The sequence below is a fragment of the Amblyomma mixtum genome, chromosome 7 (genome assembly GCF_055824585.1).
Source record: "Amblyomma mixtum isolate Tamu chromosome 7, ASM5582458v1, whole genome shotgun sequence".
Lineage (NCBI taxonomy): Eukaryota > Metazoa > Arthropoda > Arachnida > Ixodida > Ixodidae > Amblyomma > Amblyomma mixtum.
In genome coordinates, this window is record NC_143018.1 from 77,899,568 (window position 1) to 77,915,001 (window position 15,434).

Consider the following 15,434-nt stretch of genomic DNA (forward strand, 5'->3'; position numbering starts at 1 on the left):
GTTTAAGCTGCACAAAATGTCAGGTTAGAGAAAAATTAAAGGACACTTAACCTTCGCCTTTAAGAGTGGAACACGCCAGCGTGTTGCAGGTGGTGGTATAAATGAACGCATTTTTCGTTTTTTTTTAATCAGTTAACTCCCCTTGAATCAGTTAACTCCTACAAATACCTAGATGTTCATATCTCACGTAACTAATGGCATAGACACATCGAACATGTCGCAAACAACGCCAACAGGACTCTTGGATACTTGCACCGAAATTTCTCTACCGCGCCTCTGCCGATAAAACTAACCCTTTATAAAACATTAGTACGACCAAAGTTACAATATGCATCTGCAGTTTGGGATCCTAATATAGTCACACTGATAAACACACTAGAACCCATTCAAAATCGTGCAGAACGTTTGGTTTGGTTTGGTTTATGGGGTTTAACGTCCCAAAGCGACTAAGGCTATGAGAGACGCCGTAGTGGAGGGCTCCGGAAATTTCGACCACCTGGGGTTCTTTAACGTGCACTGACATCGCACAGTACACGGCCCTCTAGAATTTCTCCTCCAAAGAAATTCCAGCCGCCGCGGCCGGGATCGAACCCGCGTCTTTCGGGTCAGCAGCCGAGCACCATAACCGCTGAGCCACCGCGGCGGCTGTGCAGAACGTTTCATCTTACCTAACTATTCCCGTTACGCCAGCATTACTTCTATGAAAAACACACTTGCCTTACCAGACCTTTCTTCGCGCCGTTAAAGGATCTCTGTTAAAGGATCATCTTTTTTCGAGCCCTTCATACATTTCATCCCGTTCCGATCATATATTTAAAGTCGGTGTTCCATTTTTGAGAACAAAATTGTGTCACGATTCTTTTATTCCTAAATCCAGCGTTGACTGGAACGACCTTCCTCCCTCCATTGCTGCCATTACCGATGTTGAGAACTTCAAGAAAACTGTATTTTCTGCCATCATATAACTTCAGTTTTGTATGACTATGCACTATTTTTTTGTACCACTCCTTTCTGTAATGCCTTCGGGCCCACAAAGTATGTGAAATAAATAAATAACTAAATTGTTTCAATTAATTAATTGATCACTACACGCTAAATTTTCTCAATTACCATCATCAAGCATTGGCTATTCATTGAGCATTTTGACACCTTCGAACCCCCTTTTTCCAACTGTTTTCATTTCTTTAATAAATTAATTACAATGATTTCATTAACTCGTCACCACCTATCACACACCAATCAATCATCAGTCACTAGAACCACAAATACCATGATACGATTTTTCTTACACAGCCCCCCGATTATTTCCGACAAGCGGTGCCGACCACCCCTACTATGCCGACAGCTTCCCAACCAAACGACCTGTATACACTGTTAACTCTTTCCTTACCACGGCACTAGGCGTCGATCGCCGACGAGCGAAGTTTTTGAGAGCGAATTTTAAAAATACCACTGCGCCCTGGACTTGTGGCGCCATCTCGGTGATTGTATACAAAGTAGAGTTTCCGTTTATGCACGGTTCACATTTTTACCGCGTGGCGGCGATTTTTAAAGGGCGCGTGGGTGCGAAGGTTGACGCGCACTTGAGCGGAGTGATGGCGTCGACATCCAAAACCGCGCGCGCTCGAAAGATCGCAGTTTTGCTCGATCCCGACGACCCGGCAAGTGATCTTTTAGACACATCGAGCACAGATGACTCGGACATCGATGTTGCGTCGTCGGAGTTCAGCTCAGATGAGGAAGACGCAGCCGATCAGCCGGGAACATCAGCTTTCATTAATTATTTGTGATTGCTAATTTTTATTACCCATTTTGTTATTACTGTATTTCTTTCGTAATGTGCTTTTGTACTGTGCATTTAACACGCGCGTTTTGGTATATAGTATTGTGCTATAAGTTAATCTTTTCCTTGAAAAAAAAAAAAATTTAAGTAGGACCAATCAAGAACTTGAGTTATTTCACTATGCGTCTTGTAATTTTTCCTAACTCAAAGAGTACTGAGTGTATGGGTATCATTTTATAAAGAAATGTTGCCTATTGATATACCCACAATTTGTATATTTTGGAATTTCGGTAAAAAATTTTTTGCCAGAGATATTACTCCTTACTCAGAAACTTTTTGCATTTTTTTGTTTTTTTTGTTCATGAATATTTTTTTTGTAAATCAATTTTCGTGTATTTCTTAAAATAAATACTGCTTGAAAGCACGTTCATTTACCTTCACTTTTATGTACCGCATGGCACTGTACATTTAGTAGCTGTTGCACAAAGAATGCGTAACTAAACCATACAAAAAACAGCCAATTTCCCCGTGGTAAGGAAAGAGTTAAGAAATAAGCACTCAACATGAGCCAACGGGCAGGGATACTGGAGTGCAGACCAAGACTGACCTCTTTCTTTTGCCTGATAGAAAAAAAAAAAAAAACTCTAAATGGGAGCTAAATGGGACTTCAGAATTGTGCACTCTGCAATGGCCACAAGGAAAATAACTCAAAGACAGGGATCAAGGTCAGTCCTATACCAACTTAAACTTCTTTGACAATGGAGCGGAAGCTACGCATCCAAAACACACCCTCTCTTCCTGTGCAGCAGAATACTTATTTATTTATTTTCTATTTGCAAATACTATTGGCTGTGGGGCCCTTACAGTGGTGGGGCGTGACACTTGAAAAGTAACATGTTTCGTCGATTATATAAAAATACAAAGTTCATCTTCATCTATACAATCATAGTTCTTGCAGCGCAATGTTTCACTTTTTGTACAGAAGCAGTGTTAATAAATATTCACTTGAAAGTTATTTCACACAAAAAAGGAAAATAACAAAAACATTTCTACATTCTCAGCCTTCACCTTAGGCGAGTCGATTAGGCATATGACACTGAAAAAAAACTTCTTAGTGCGAAATGGAGATAGCTTTTTCGAAAGTTGTTAATGCACTGGTCTGTAAGAGAGATGCTGGTAAATTATTCCATTCTGCTATCATCCTCGGAAAATAAGAATTAGCATACACATTAATGCGTGGGTTCGGGGTTTGGTAACAGTATTCATTGCTTGCTCTGAGATGTGTAAGTTGTCTTCGAACCAAGTAATTGCAGCTATTGATATTGAAAGAATTTCTTGAAAGCTGAAATAAAAATTTTAGTCTGATCACTCGGCAACGTTCGGCTAGAGGTGGCAAATTGAGAAGACACAGCATCTCTGTTACAGAATCAGTACGCGCATATCTGGACATTATGAATCAAGCTGCTCTTCATATAGTCCCCGTCTGTAGCTATTAGTTTTCTTTTAAAACATTATATTGTCAATATTTATTATTTCAGGCATACTCCCAATACAGTTGCCAACTCACAACATTATAACGTCAAGAAAAAAGTTTTCTCGATTACAACTAATCTGCTAGACCCGTCTTGCTACAAGAAACTTCCACAAATGGTGCCAGCTAAACAGTGACGGATTGAAGCTACCACAGAAAGAGCAACATGCCAGGTGGCCAGGTGCACCATCGTGCAGCCAAATTATTTGACAGAAAGACACAGTTAAAGGTGCACTGAAGAGGAATCTGAACTCTTCTTTTTGCCGCGGGAACTCCATCCACACGTTCCGAGCATTCTTAGAAACTTCGACTTATTGCCCTGTGTGGCCGATTTCCCTAATTAAATCGAATTAACATCCGGCTCCCGCCTTTATTTTTTCAATTCTCCCCGTACAGTGGGCGGAGTCGACCAACGCATGGAGGGCCTTTCAGCCAGCTCCATGGAGGCTTTGCTTTCGATTTATTTTGTTTTTTAGGTTTCCGTGAATAAATAGTTTCATTCGCAGATTATATAGCCGCAAAATAAGCCTGAAGAAATAAAAATACGCACGGGCTATTTGCTTCTACGGATTACTACGTATTACTCCGTCGATGGCAGAGCGGCAAGCCGCCACGGGACTGGGTGAAAGGCACTCCACGTGTTGGTCGACTCCGCCCACCGTACGGGGAGAATTCAAAAGAAAGGCGGGAACCGGACATTAATTCAACTTAATTAGGGAAATCGGCCACACAGGGCAATAAATCGAAGTTTCTAAGAATGCTCGGAACGTGTAGATCGAGTTCCCGCGGCAAAAAGACATGTTCAGATTCCTCTTCACTGCACCTTTAAGGGCACTCCGCCATTGTACCCTTCCCTTCATTGCTAAGAAAAGCGGCCACCAAATGTAGCTCAGTACAGAACGGGGTAGTATTGTTGAAAAGGGTAACAGTTCCAATTTTGGACCCCAATTTTGACCAATACAATTTTTTATGCCCCACACATCTTTTTCTTCTCAAAGAAACAATTAGTCCATAGAAAAAAACAATCACCTATACATTAACGATATCAATCAAAGCACTGACAGCGATCTATGTCTATGCATTCACACTAGCAAAAAACTTCAGAAATTGCAGCACAGTAATACCTTCAAAGGGTAGCATGCGCGTAGACTAAGAACTGCCTTTTAAGAAAAAAAAACTCAATATCATCATCAGCCTTACCACACCAACTACAGGGCAAAGGCCTCTCCCATTAGCCCTGTCCTTTGCCAGTTGCGGCCACCGTATCCCCGCAAACTTCGCAATCTCATCCGCCTACCCAACTTTCTGCCGCCCCCCGCTAAGCTTGCCTTCTCTTGGAATCCATTCCTATCACCCTTAATGACCATCAGGCCTTCACTTCATGTGCCCTGAAATTCAGAACTCTCTCGAAGACTTTGTCTGGTCTCAGTTGAGAAGAATCAGCTTGTTCCCAATAATTAACCCCAGAAATTTAACCTGGTCATCACACGACAAAAGAGGAGGAGGCCCGTGCCATGATAAATCTTGCTCAAGCACCACTTACTTCCTTTTGCCTTTGCCCATTTTTCATTCAGACACAAAATGCTAAAACATACAAAACAGATCAACACAGTGATTGACAATCAACCCAAAGCCACAATTTTTGAACTTGCAACCTGTGTGAATGCCAGACCAAACGTATATATCATCGCGAATTAAGGCATCTTTCTGATCCATTTCTTTTTGGCAATGCCTATTCTGCTGGCCGCTGGGAGCATTACTGGGTGAATTCTCCCAGCACTAGCTTCTAGCAGCTGCTCTAAGCGAATTGAGAGCACGCGTACTCATGCGTGCGTGCGCCTCAGCCCCATGATCATTTTTTGTTTTTAATTAAATTTTTATATGTTATGGGCAAATGTTTCACACAAAGGAATGAATCTTAGTTTTGCAGGAAACACTGTAGTTTTCTTGTGGGAAAACCAAATATTACGAGAGGTGGAAAACACTGAGTAAAGCAGAAATTTGGGCAAGTTGGTACGTATTCATTTTTGAAACAGTGCAACACAGATGGGACGTGGAAACTGAGGGGTAAAGACAAACAGGCGCTGACTAACAACTGGGTTTATTGAAAAAAACACCAAATATATCGACAAAGTTAGGAAAGATTAATCGCCACCATAGTCAACTCATGCCACATGTGACGCCAGATACCCAATCTCCCCTTCAGAAAGGGCGACCGATGGGCAACTAATGCACGTTGCGCCCTTCTCACGTTAAAGAAAAGCTTCAATAACTTCTCGCGTCATCTTATCACTATGGCGGAACACGATGTTGGTGTTCTTATAGTCGGGGGAACATTTGCATTTCTTGCAACGGAATGCACATTTAGAGAGAGGGTCTCCTTCTGATTTTCTTTTTTCGTAATCTTTTTCGTGTTGACATTTGCACTTTCTGCAGTGGACCGCCACGTGTGACAGGGGGTCTTTTTTTCTTGTGTTCTCATGTTCCATGAGTCTCTTGTTGATGCATCTTCCTGTTTGGCCAATATATGTGGCGCCACACGAGAAGGGAATTTGGTATACTACCCCTACCTCGCAAGGTACATAAGGGGAAACATGGCGCACCTGACAAGCCCTTTTGTTTCCCTCCTGCCTCTGCCTTACCTGTTTGCACATCCTGCCTAATTTCTTCGGGGCAAAAGTGGTGTTTTGCAAAAGTGGAAAACACCACTTCTGCAATTCTGCAAAATCACAAGATTGCTGTTGTTTCACAGTTTAAAACAATATAATGCATCACTTCACTGTTGCTCTAGAATTATCGAATATAAAAATCCTTGCAGGAAAGTTCTAAAGAAAACCAGCGATGATGTTTTCTTAGAAAAATCGAATCGAAGTTGGCCATTTTCTCAATTTTTCAATTACAGAAAATTTGAACAACCAACAAAGAAAAAAATTAGGGCAACACTAAACTCCACCTTTAAGGGTATGACGCGACAGCCTTAACGGGTCCCATCAGACTCCACTTGATCTCGTCAGCATATTACCCAATCACGTGCTCTACTAATGTTACCAGGTCACATGACACAATAACGTCACGCGACACAGGCATACAGTCGTTCACGTACGCTCGCCCCTCACCAACATGCACTTTGCTACTCGCTTAATACTACTCCCTTAATTAGTGCCTCTCTACCACACACACACTCACTAGCATACAACTGTAAGCCATTAAATTACGCGAGACACCACACGACATATATTAAAACCTCGCTGCATCTAAGCCATACGAATGTGCCTGCGTGGCCTAGGGGGTAGCACATGACTCACAATGCAAAGGTCAGGGGTTCAATTCCCCAATAATTGCCCCAATTTTCTGTTCAGCACTATTAACTTCCTTTATACACTTACATGCCGTAATGACGTTCGATATAACACAACCTTGTATTCACAATTTATGTGAAGTTTTATACATTTTTACCTTAGTTTTGCCAGTGCAGAGCAAGCGTGCTGCACTTCCGTCTCAGTTTTGCAAAAGTGCCTGTAAACACAAGCGGTCGAGTCCCATGAGCAGCATTTCAGCGACTATTCATAAATCCCCAGTGCATGTACATGCAACAACTTTTCTTTTAGTAAAACGACGATTTCCTGCTTGAAAATGCTTCACTTGGTTCGAGATTTTGGCGGATGTCGACAGCACTCAGCTAGCTGTAATTTGGTGGCGACGCCAAGGCGAGTAAAAGAATAGGCCTGCACTCAACTATTCCTTTTGGAAGGAGCCAGTGCCAAGCTGCACAGAACTTGACGGCACTAACCAAATCAAAGAGACTTATTACTTCAAAAAGAAGGTGGCAACTTTGGCGCCGCACCATCAGGGAAGGCAATGGTCTCGGCATGGTCAATGGCAATGGCAATATTACCACGCATAGAGAGAGGAAGTGGGCTATACAAGTCAATGCCGACAACGGCGAATGGCACAGCAGGGCATAGTAGATGGTGATGATGGATTTTCATAGTGCAAGGGCATCTGCAGCCAAAGAGCACCATGGCACACGGTGTTTTCTACTCAAGGCGGGGTCAATGACTCATTTCCCAAGCATTTCACCCTGAAGAAGCCGAACACCAGGCAGGGGAAAGCTTGTACCCATTAATTCACCGGTGGGTACCTGGAGGCACTGGGGAGTACCGCAAGTTTACGTAAACAAAAAAGCGATGGTCGTACTCGCAGTTGTGACAAATGGTTTGTACCAAACCGGCGTACCGATTATCTCTGTCAGTCCCTACAGTACCTGCTTCCATTTCTTCTCAACGATTATGAAAATAAGGATGTATATTTCGAGACCTACAGTAAAAAAACAACTGCGACAATATTTTGTAACCCACTAAACAACCTGTGTACAATAATCATGCTAACTTTGTATTAGAGTACGACTGATATATGGGAATTCCGCAATGTTTTCTGATGTTCAGGGTGAATTGAGACAAAATGCCGATTACCTGGAATTCTCATAAACGATTGTTTTGTTAATTATTGTACTCTATAGTTGTTCGAATGATTGTTTGAAGATGTGTACTCACACTGTAATTTAGTCTGTAACCACTGCTGCCTTGTATGGGCCCCCAGGCACCTTTCAAGCTGTCGTAGAACAGCTTTTTCGCCTGGGGGCCTTCAACCTCGAGTTGAAAAATAGATGAATTGAATTGATTTGAATTGAACCCCGCACCTCCTGCAAGTGAGGTGGATGCTCAGACGACTAGGCCGCTGCTGCGGTTTAGGGCATAGTAGAGGCTGCAGATGACCGGCAGGAAGTGACCGACACTGGCAAAGCTGGCAAGAGGCGACGTATTTAGCACCACTTGAGGAAAGGCCAGAAGAAACTGCTTTTCACGTGATCATAGGTTTTGTAAGAGCCTAAGTGACTGCCCGCAGCGTCATCGTCGAAGGTGCCCAAGATACAGAAGCAAAGCGAACATGTCACCACTGGAACTCAGCAGGCGCCGTTAGGGCAGGAAACTCAGCGACAGAGCACACTATTCTTGAGATTGAACTTGTGAAGCTGCCTATGCAGCCTGGTGTTAGGAGGGTCGGAAGCACCGCTGAGGCGGTCGATTTTGGAGCAACAATACGCATCAGTATGCTGACGTGATGGAAGGGCATTGAAATCTTCAGAAGCAATATAAGGCAGTGATGTGCAGAACAGCTGACAACAATGCAGCGTCACAGTGGCAGGAAAAAGATGGAGTAGAAAAATCGCACAAAGACTCCGGAAGCAGGCAGTGAGAAAGAGTATTGGCGTCTCGGTGCATGCGACCAGACTTGTCGCAACTTCCAAAGTGTATTCTTGGAGATGAAGAACCCAGCAGCCAAATTTCAAGAACCTCTAGACAAATTTTTGAGGCTAGACAACCAGCATAAAGCGTGGTGATCTGTAGAGACCAGGAAGTGGTGGCCATAAAGGTAGAGACAGAATTAATGAACTGGCCAAACAACGGCAAGACATTCTTGATCAGTGATGGTGTAGTTACGTTCTGCAGGTGTTGGAGTGCGGCCTGGTGAATGCAATTACTTTCTCGCGAGAAGTACTATCATGCCGCAGAAGGACGACGCCAAGGCTAAGGCCACTAGAGTCAGTGTGCAGAATCATGGGAGCAGCATCATCAAAACGGTCAAGGACAGGGTCGGAGGTGACAGCACGCTTGAGGGTTTGAAAAGCACTTTCGCGCTGCTCAGACTGGACAAAAGCACAGCAAGCAGTGAGAAGCTGATGCAGTGACGGGCAACGATAGCGAGATTTCTGATAAACAGATGAAAATAGGAGCAGCACAGGCCAAGGAAACTGCGCAGTTCTTTAGGCTACTGGGGACTAGAAAAGTTCAGGACGAAGACAAGCTTGTCAGGGTCGGGTCGAATGCCGTCTCAGCTGACAAGGTGTCCTAGGATCTTGATTTCCTTCCAGGCGAAATAACACGTTTTGTATTCAGCTGAAGGCCAGCGGAAGCAAGGCACATGAGCACTTCATCGCAGGCCGCGTAAGTGGTCACAAAAAGTCTACGAGAAATTAACAATATTGTCTAGGCAGCATTAGCAGGCCATTCCATTTCAGGCCACAGAGGACTGTGTCAATCATGCGTTCAAAAATAGCAGGAGCATTAGAGAGTCCAAATGACATAACACTGAATTCATAAAGCCTGTCCGGAGCAGCGAACACGGTTTTTTCCTTGCCTGCTTCTTGCATGGGAATCTGCTGGTAACCAGAACAAAGACCTAGGAAGGAGAAGTATTCAACTCCCTGGAGAGAGTCGAGGGAGTCATCAATCCGGGGTATAGGGTAAACGTCTTCACGAGTTATTTTGTTCAGGGCACAGTAATCAACACAAAACCGCACTGACCCATCCTTCTTTACCAAGACCACCAGGGAGGACGAAGGACTGGATGAGGGGAGAATGTCTCGGCGGAGCATGTCCCTCGCACTGTTCTCTACGACTTTTAGTTCGAATAAAGAAACGTGGTATGGGCGGTGGCTAATAACAAAGGTACAAAGGTAAGGTAACAGTGGCAGAGCATAGTGTATTCGTCGTATTTTCCCGTTTTCGGTTGTTTACTGGATGTTTCTATTGCACTGATCTGTGCACCATGTTTAAATTATTCGTAACGACGACTTGGGTTTTCCCGCGTTGAACTCACACTGATACCGCGAAAACGTTACCGCGTTCAGGAATTGCTGGGTAAGTGTTGTACTTGGCATTCGAGGGAAAAGGCAAGAAATTAATTTATGCTTTGAGCAAATGCAGCGGGAATGAAACAAACTAGATGCAGCATCATTATTCTCTCTCTAGATTTTCTGAGAGCAGGATGCATTCCTTCCAGGACTGTGGCAAGCAGTAGGTCAACTGCACACATATTTCCCTCTGGTGCAAAGTAAGGAGTGCAAACATTATAAGAACCACAAGTCGCCGCTACGAATAATTCAAACAAGGTGCACAGATCAGTGCAATAGAAACATGCAGTAAACAATCGAAAACGGGAAAATACGACGAACACACTCTTAGAGCGGAGGAGAACGCGCAACGCTGAGAGGAGGGTTATGCAACGCCAACGAGAAAAAGAGCCCCCAATCGGAGGAATGTGCCGCGCGAAATACAGCCGGGCGATTCACCCCGCTGCCGGCAGAATAGACACTGCCTGACTTTTCTTTAGACTGCAGGTTCGCGAGATGAGGGAGAGGGATGCTTATAGTTCAGACTACTTATTTTTCAGTAACTAGCGTTGTTTTTATGCATCAACACGGTATCTGCATCCGCAAAACGAAACCTACGTCTGGTCAAAAGGCACATCATCGTCCCAGTTCTTTGATTCCGTGTCGTCTGCTGTGAAGTCGACGTCTTCACCTGTTACAAGAGAAAAAAAAAAACGCGAATTAACGACGTAACCAAGGCGGAACAGACAGGCTAACAGAATAACCCAACAAAACACGATTAGGCCTAAATGTAGACCGCAAAGTTATCGCGTACAAGCAATTTACGGGCTTACGGGGTACGCACTATGAATTAGGGTGGCCGGGGTGTATGTTAAAAAAGTGAGCTTCCTTGCATACGCAAAGACCAAAACCAAGGGGCATACAGCAAACTCACCGGCCTCGCAGTCCCCTACCGCTGATGCCTCAGACACAACCTCGGTCGACATAGCGCACAAAAACTGCCAGCTCCAGGAAACAGTGGCGACCAAACTGTAACAGTGCAACGAAAAGGTGCAATAAAAATTAAGCAAGCCTCAATTCTGCACTTAACTAGATAGCAACTCTCCGCTACTGCACCAAACACTGAACGCGCGCAAAACGTGACTACAGTAACGTGACAAGGTACCTAGCATGAGCCTAGGCACACCAGCCCCCTAGTGTCCCTAGCGCGTCAAAACAAGAGCGTCAGTTTCATAAACCTAGAGAACCTTGTAGAGAACGTAGCGCTTGACAGTCCCTAGGCACAAAAAGTGGTCGTTTGCAGGTATTCGCCTCGGAATTTGTGCACTTAGCAATGGTTCAGCGAGGCGTTCTGGTCGGACACTCGTCAAACTCGTCTGCGCTTTCGGACGCACGCAGTCTGGCAACATTGGTACTGTAGGCTGGCGGCCTTCTTTAAATGCCAGCCGGATCCATACCGGCACACCAGCCCCCTAGTATCCCTAGCGCGTCAAAACTAATAAGCATTGTTTGTAAATATACCAAAAAAATTATTATTTCAGCTAGACAAACAACACAAACAAATGTAGACAAGGGAAGGAAATTACCCCTAAGGACAGGGATTTCTAAAAGCGGCCGGGCGGAGTCAAACCTAGGGAGGACTCGGATGGGTTGAACCGCACAAACAAAAAAGAAGGCTGCTTATTTTCTCGTTTTACCCGGCTCGCGTGTTGACAGGTAGAGTTTGGGTGTGTATTTTATAGAAAAATGTTTTGCGGCAAGGAGAAATTGGCATTTTACGCACTCGCTTTAAGACATCATGACCCATGAGCACGAAGTAGACAGAACGATACTGATGGGGACGGGAAGAGCGTCGATATCAAATCCCTGTACAGATTTTTTGCGCGAACCAGAATATAAGTACTCATTTTAAAACCGGACTGTAAAAAAACGCACGGAGGCATAAACTTCCTGCATAAAGCCTAGTAATCGCGGGCGTTCAGCAAAATTGGAAGAAACTTCTAAGTTCGGAAGTAGAGTGTCAGTCGCTGGACGCCTTGTTCGATCGCACCCGCTACAACTGAACACATTTATTGAAGGCATTTCTCCCATTTCTCGGATACATGATCTCCATCACATGACGGTCGGCGTCGCTCTCCTCCTGCTCCCCTCTTTCTCTGCCGCCCTCTCTCCAGTCCCGTCTCCGTTTTCACACGGCCGCTCTGATCGCTTGATCACGCGCGCGCGCCGATCCAGGTGGCCGTGGTTCTCACCTTCTAGCTCTCGTGATATCGCCTAGCTGGCGCTAGGCGTCCGGAGATAGTGGGAGACTCGAATGCTTACACGACCGGGCCCCCAAACATTGCGTCCTCGCAATGGCGTAGACCCTGTCGCTGCTGCGTATTATTCGGTAATATAATCTTCGAGCCACTTAGGCGGTTTCCTTAGGCGCGTTCGGCGATCTGAACAGTCTTCCGGTGCCTCTTCGAGTTTTCTTGAGCGCGGCGAGTCTTGCGTGAACGATTCTTGTGCTTCCGGTAGTTCAGGTTATGGTGTCACCGCGCTGTCTTGCGCATGGTAGAGCTTCAGTTGTCTAGCTGTGGCAAGTCGGGTATCTTCGTAGCCGTTTTCTTCCTTAGCGGTGGTAAACGTGTCTTGGTTTACATCAAGAATTCTGTATGGCCCGTCGTAGAGAGGTCCCAGCTTGGCATCTCTTGCTCCTTACCATATACTTCGTCACCTATTTCGAAATTGGATAGGCGGTGTTTATAGCGTCGTGCGTCCGTTTCATTTTGCGTAGATAGGCCGTTAATGTGGCATTGGCTTGCGCACGTTTTGCTTCGATCTCGTCAGTTGGGTCCTGCGGGATGTTCATTTCGTTGTCCAGTTGCTTGCGTGGGACGTAGTTGAAAAGTAGTTCGAATGGAGAGAATTTTATTCCTAAGTGACGTTGGTTGTTCACTTGAAATGTTGTTTCTCTCATGTATTCGCTCCAGTGGTCGATGTCGCCGTTCACGTTTTTTTTTGCAGTGCGGACAAGGTTTTGCCGTTTGCTCTTTCGACAAGACCGTTTGTTTCCGGAGCGTAAGGTACTGTCAGGCCGTGCGTGATGCTCTTCTCGGCAAAGTATCTCTTTGCTGCTCTCGACGTGAAAACTTTGTCGTTGTCCGTTATCACGGTCTTCGGTGTTCCAAACGTGAGAACGATGTCTTCCTCGACAAAACGTAGTACATGTTCCGTTGATTTATCAGGTGCGGCCAAGGGCGTCCGCAGAATTTGTTGCAGGGGGGGGGGGGCCCGTTGGTGCCCCGGGGGGGGGGGGGGGGGGGGGGGGGTATGTTCGTAGCAGAAAGGCGCTATTTGCGGAGTAAATTTATTTATTTATATATAAATAAAAATTAAACAAAATGCACACATGAAAGAAAAATTACAAACAGCAAATTAAAGCGCGGCTAGGAGAGGTACATTGGAGTTTATCAACGAAGAAACAACTAAAATTAATAAAAATGCAAAAAGATGCTATATCACTTCGTGGAGAAGAGTGCTCAGTCTTGCTGCATACGGGTTCTCGACTCACCCGGATTGATGACCAGCACACAGCACAATATGTTCACAAACACGCAACTACAGTCACTCAGTCAGTCTTCCTTGAACAGCAACTGTAGGCGCCTCGGATTTTTCTGGGCGAATTGCGTAATTACACGTGTGATAAATTCACTTCTGTGCTTCATTACACGCTCTCGGTGCACACTCATCATACACATTGATTGGAAAAACTGTTGAACGCGTGCGTTGAAAACAAAAGATGACTATATATACAACGAAAACTTATTTACAAGATAAATGCACGCTCGCAGCTTCATACACCTCGCTCCATCTTGCTTGCGCATCCGCACAGTCGAGCAACCGCACACACACTGCTCTCCGCTCGTCGTTTTCTCGTCCGCTGTCTTGGTTGTTCTCAGCTTCGCTGACAACCGGCCACTAAAAACACCCAAGCACAAACACAGAGGCGCGCACACGTGCAAGGGCTTACTTGCCGCAGTATCCCCGAATGCGCACTTTGGGGGTGAAAGGAACGCCGCGCAACTTCCGAGGGGAAGGGACACTCGCCACTCCGGTCGGAAAATTTGTTTTTGTGTTTTTATGGGGTTCAGAGCCCCAAAACGACTCAGGCTATGAGGGATGGAGTAGTACAGAGTTCCGGGTAATGTCGACCACCTGGGTCTCTTTACCATGCACTGACACGCACAGTACATGGGCGCTGTTGTGATTTGAGGCCCAGCCAGAGGTGACAGGCGAGCCAGGCAGGCGCCATCGGGCTGCGTTGACCAAAGGCGCTGGTTTTCGCAGAAGACGCAAAGAACGCTGGTGTGGGGGCGCCTCGGAAGACTGCGTCGCCGTGAACAAAAGCAGCTAATCCCCTTTGCCGGAGATTCTGAAAGCGGCGCTTCTACCGAACTGCGCTACCCGTGGATCGGAGGAGACAGCGAGCGGCGGCGGCGCCAACTCATCGCCCGCTTGCCCCTGAGCAGCCCGACAAAGCGGGGGTGGACACGGCTGATTTTACCTTCCCTCCTTAAGAATTCATCGGTGACCGGCGTAACGATAGGCGAAAACAAGATGCCCCGTGCACTGTCTGCCTCCGTGTCGCTATCTCTCTAGAGATCAAAGAAACAGACACCCATCTCAAGGCGGCTCGAAACACATGCTCGCCGGTGCCGCTGTATGTCTGGAACAGGTCGCCCTTCAGTAGAGCTAACGATGGCGTGGTTTGAAAACGGCGGAACGACGCACGCCCGGACGCGGCATTTCGCAGATGTGACCATGCGGGGCTGCTTTTACCCTTTTGACTGAGCGCACCACCGCCCCTGGCGTGCGGCCATCACTCACGGTTCGAGTGAGTGATTTTCCAGGGGGGTGCAGCCGCCCCCCCTTGCCCCCCCCTCCGGACGCCCATGGGTGCGGCACGTGTTACGATGAATCGCGTTGTCACGTCAACAGCGGTTATAAAATATTTGTTGGAGTCCTGGGAATTGATGGGTCCAACGTGGTCCATTGCGATGGTTTCGAATGGGTTGTAGGATGGCATACGGGGGTTTAGTGAACCAGCTTGCACTCCCGTCAGCGAGTTGAATCTTTGGCAGGTTTCGCATCCTCTCACGTAGTTTTCAACTTCGTTCTTCATGTTTTCCCAGAAGTAGCGTCGTTGTACGAGGGGGTACCCAAAAGAAACCGGACTTATTTTTGTTTGAACTCATTTGTTCACATTTTCAGCACAGACCTTCAATATCCTTCAAAGTACTCTCCACTTACAATGATACGTTTGTCGAATCTTTCATTCCATTTTTCAAAACATTGTTTAAATTCATCTTTTGTTATGCTTGACAGTCCCTCCGTCGTTTTTTTCTTCACCTCAGCAACATCAGCGAAGCGCTTTCCATTCTCCTGTTTTTTCCTTCTACGAA

At 45.7% G+C, this 15,434-nt stretch overlaps 1 protein-coding gene across 2 annotated transcripts in view; it reads right to left on the bottom strand.

Annotated features, from left to right (window-relative positions):
• Positions 1-11,253, bottom strand: part of LOC149336568 (uncharacterized) — a 67,369-nt gene extending 56,116 nt beyond the window's left edge. Inside the window, exons 1-3 of one of the 2 annotated variants that reach the window (XM_089553002.1) lie at positions 11,235-11,253; positions 10,922-11,016; positions 10,606-10,678 (exon numbers count right to left, since the gene is read on the bottom strand). In XM_089553002.1, the coding sequence (XP_089409128.1) occupies positions 10,606-10,678; positions 10,922-10,973 (125 nt within the window). In that variant the 5' untranslated portion in view covers positions 10,974-11,016; positions 11,235-11,253. Of the gene's footprint in view, positions 1-10,605; positions 10,679-10,921; positions 11,017-11,152; positions 11,172-11,234 lie in introns of those variants that run through there. The other variant, XM_089553001.1, reaches the window with a different exon arrangement.
• Between the last annotated feature and the right edge of the window lie 4,181 nt (positions 11,254-15,434).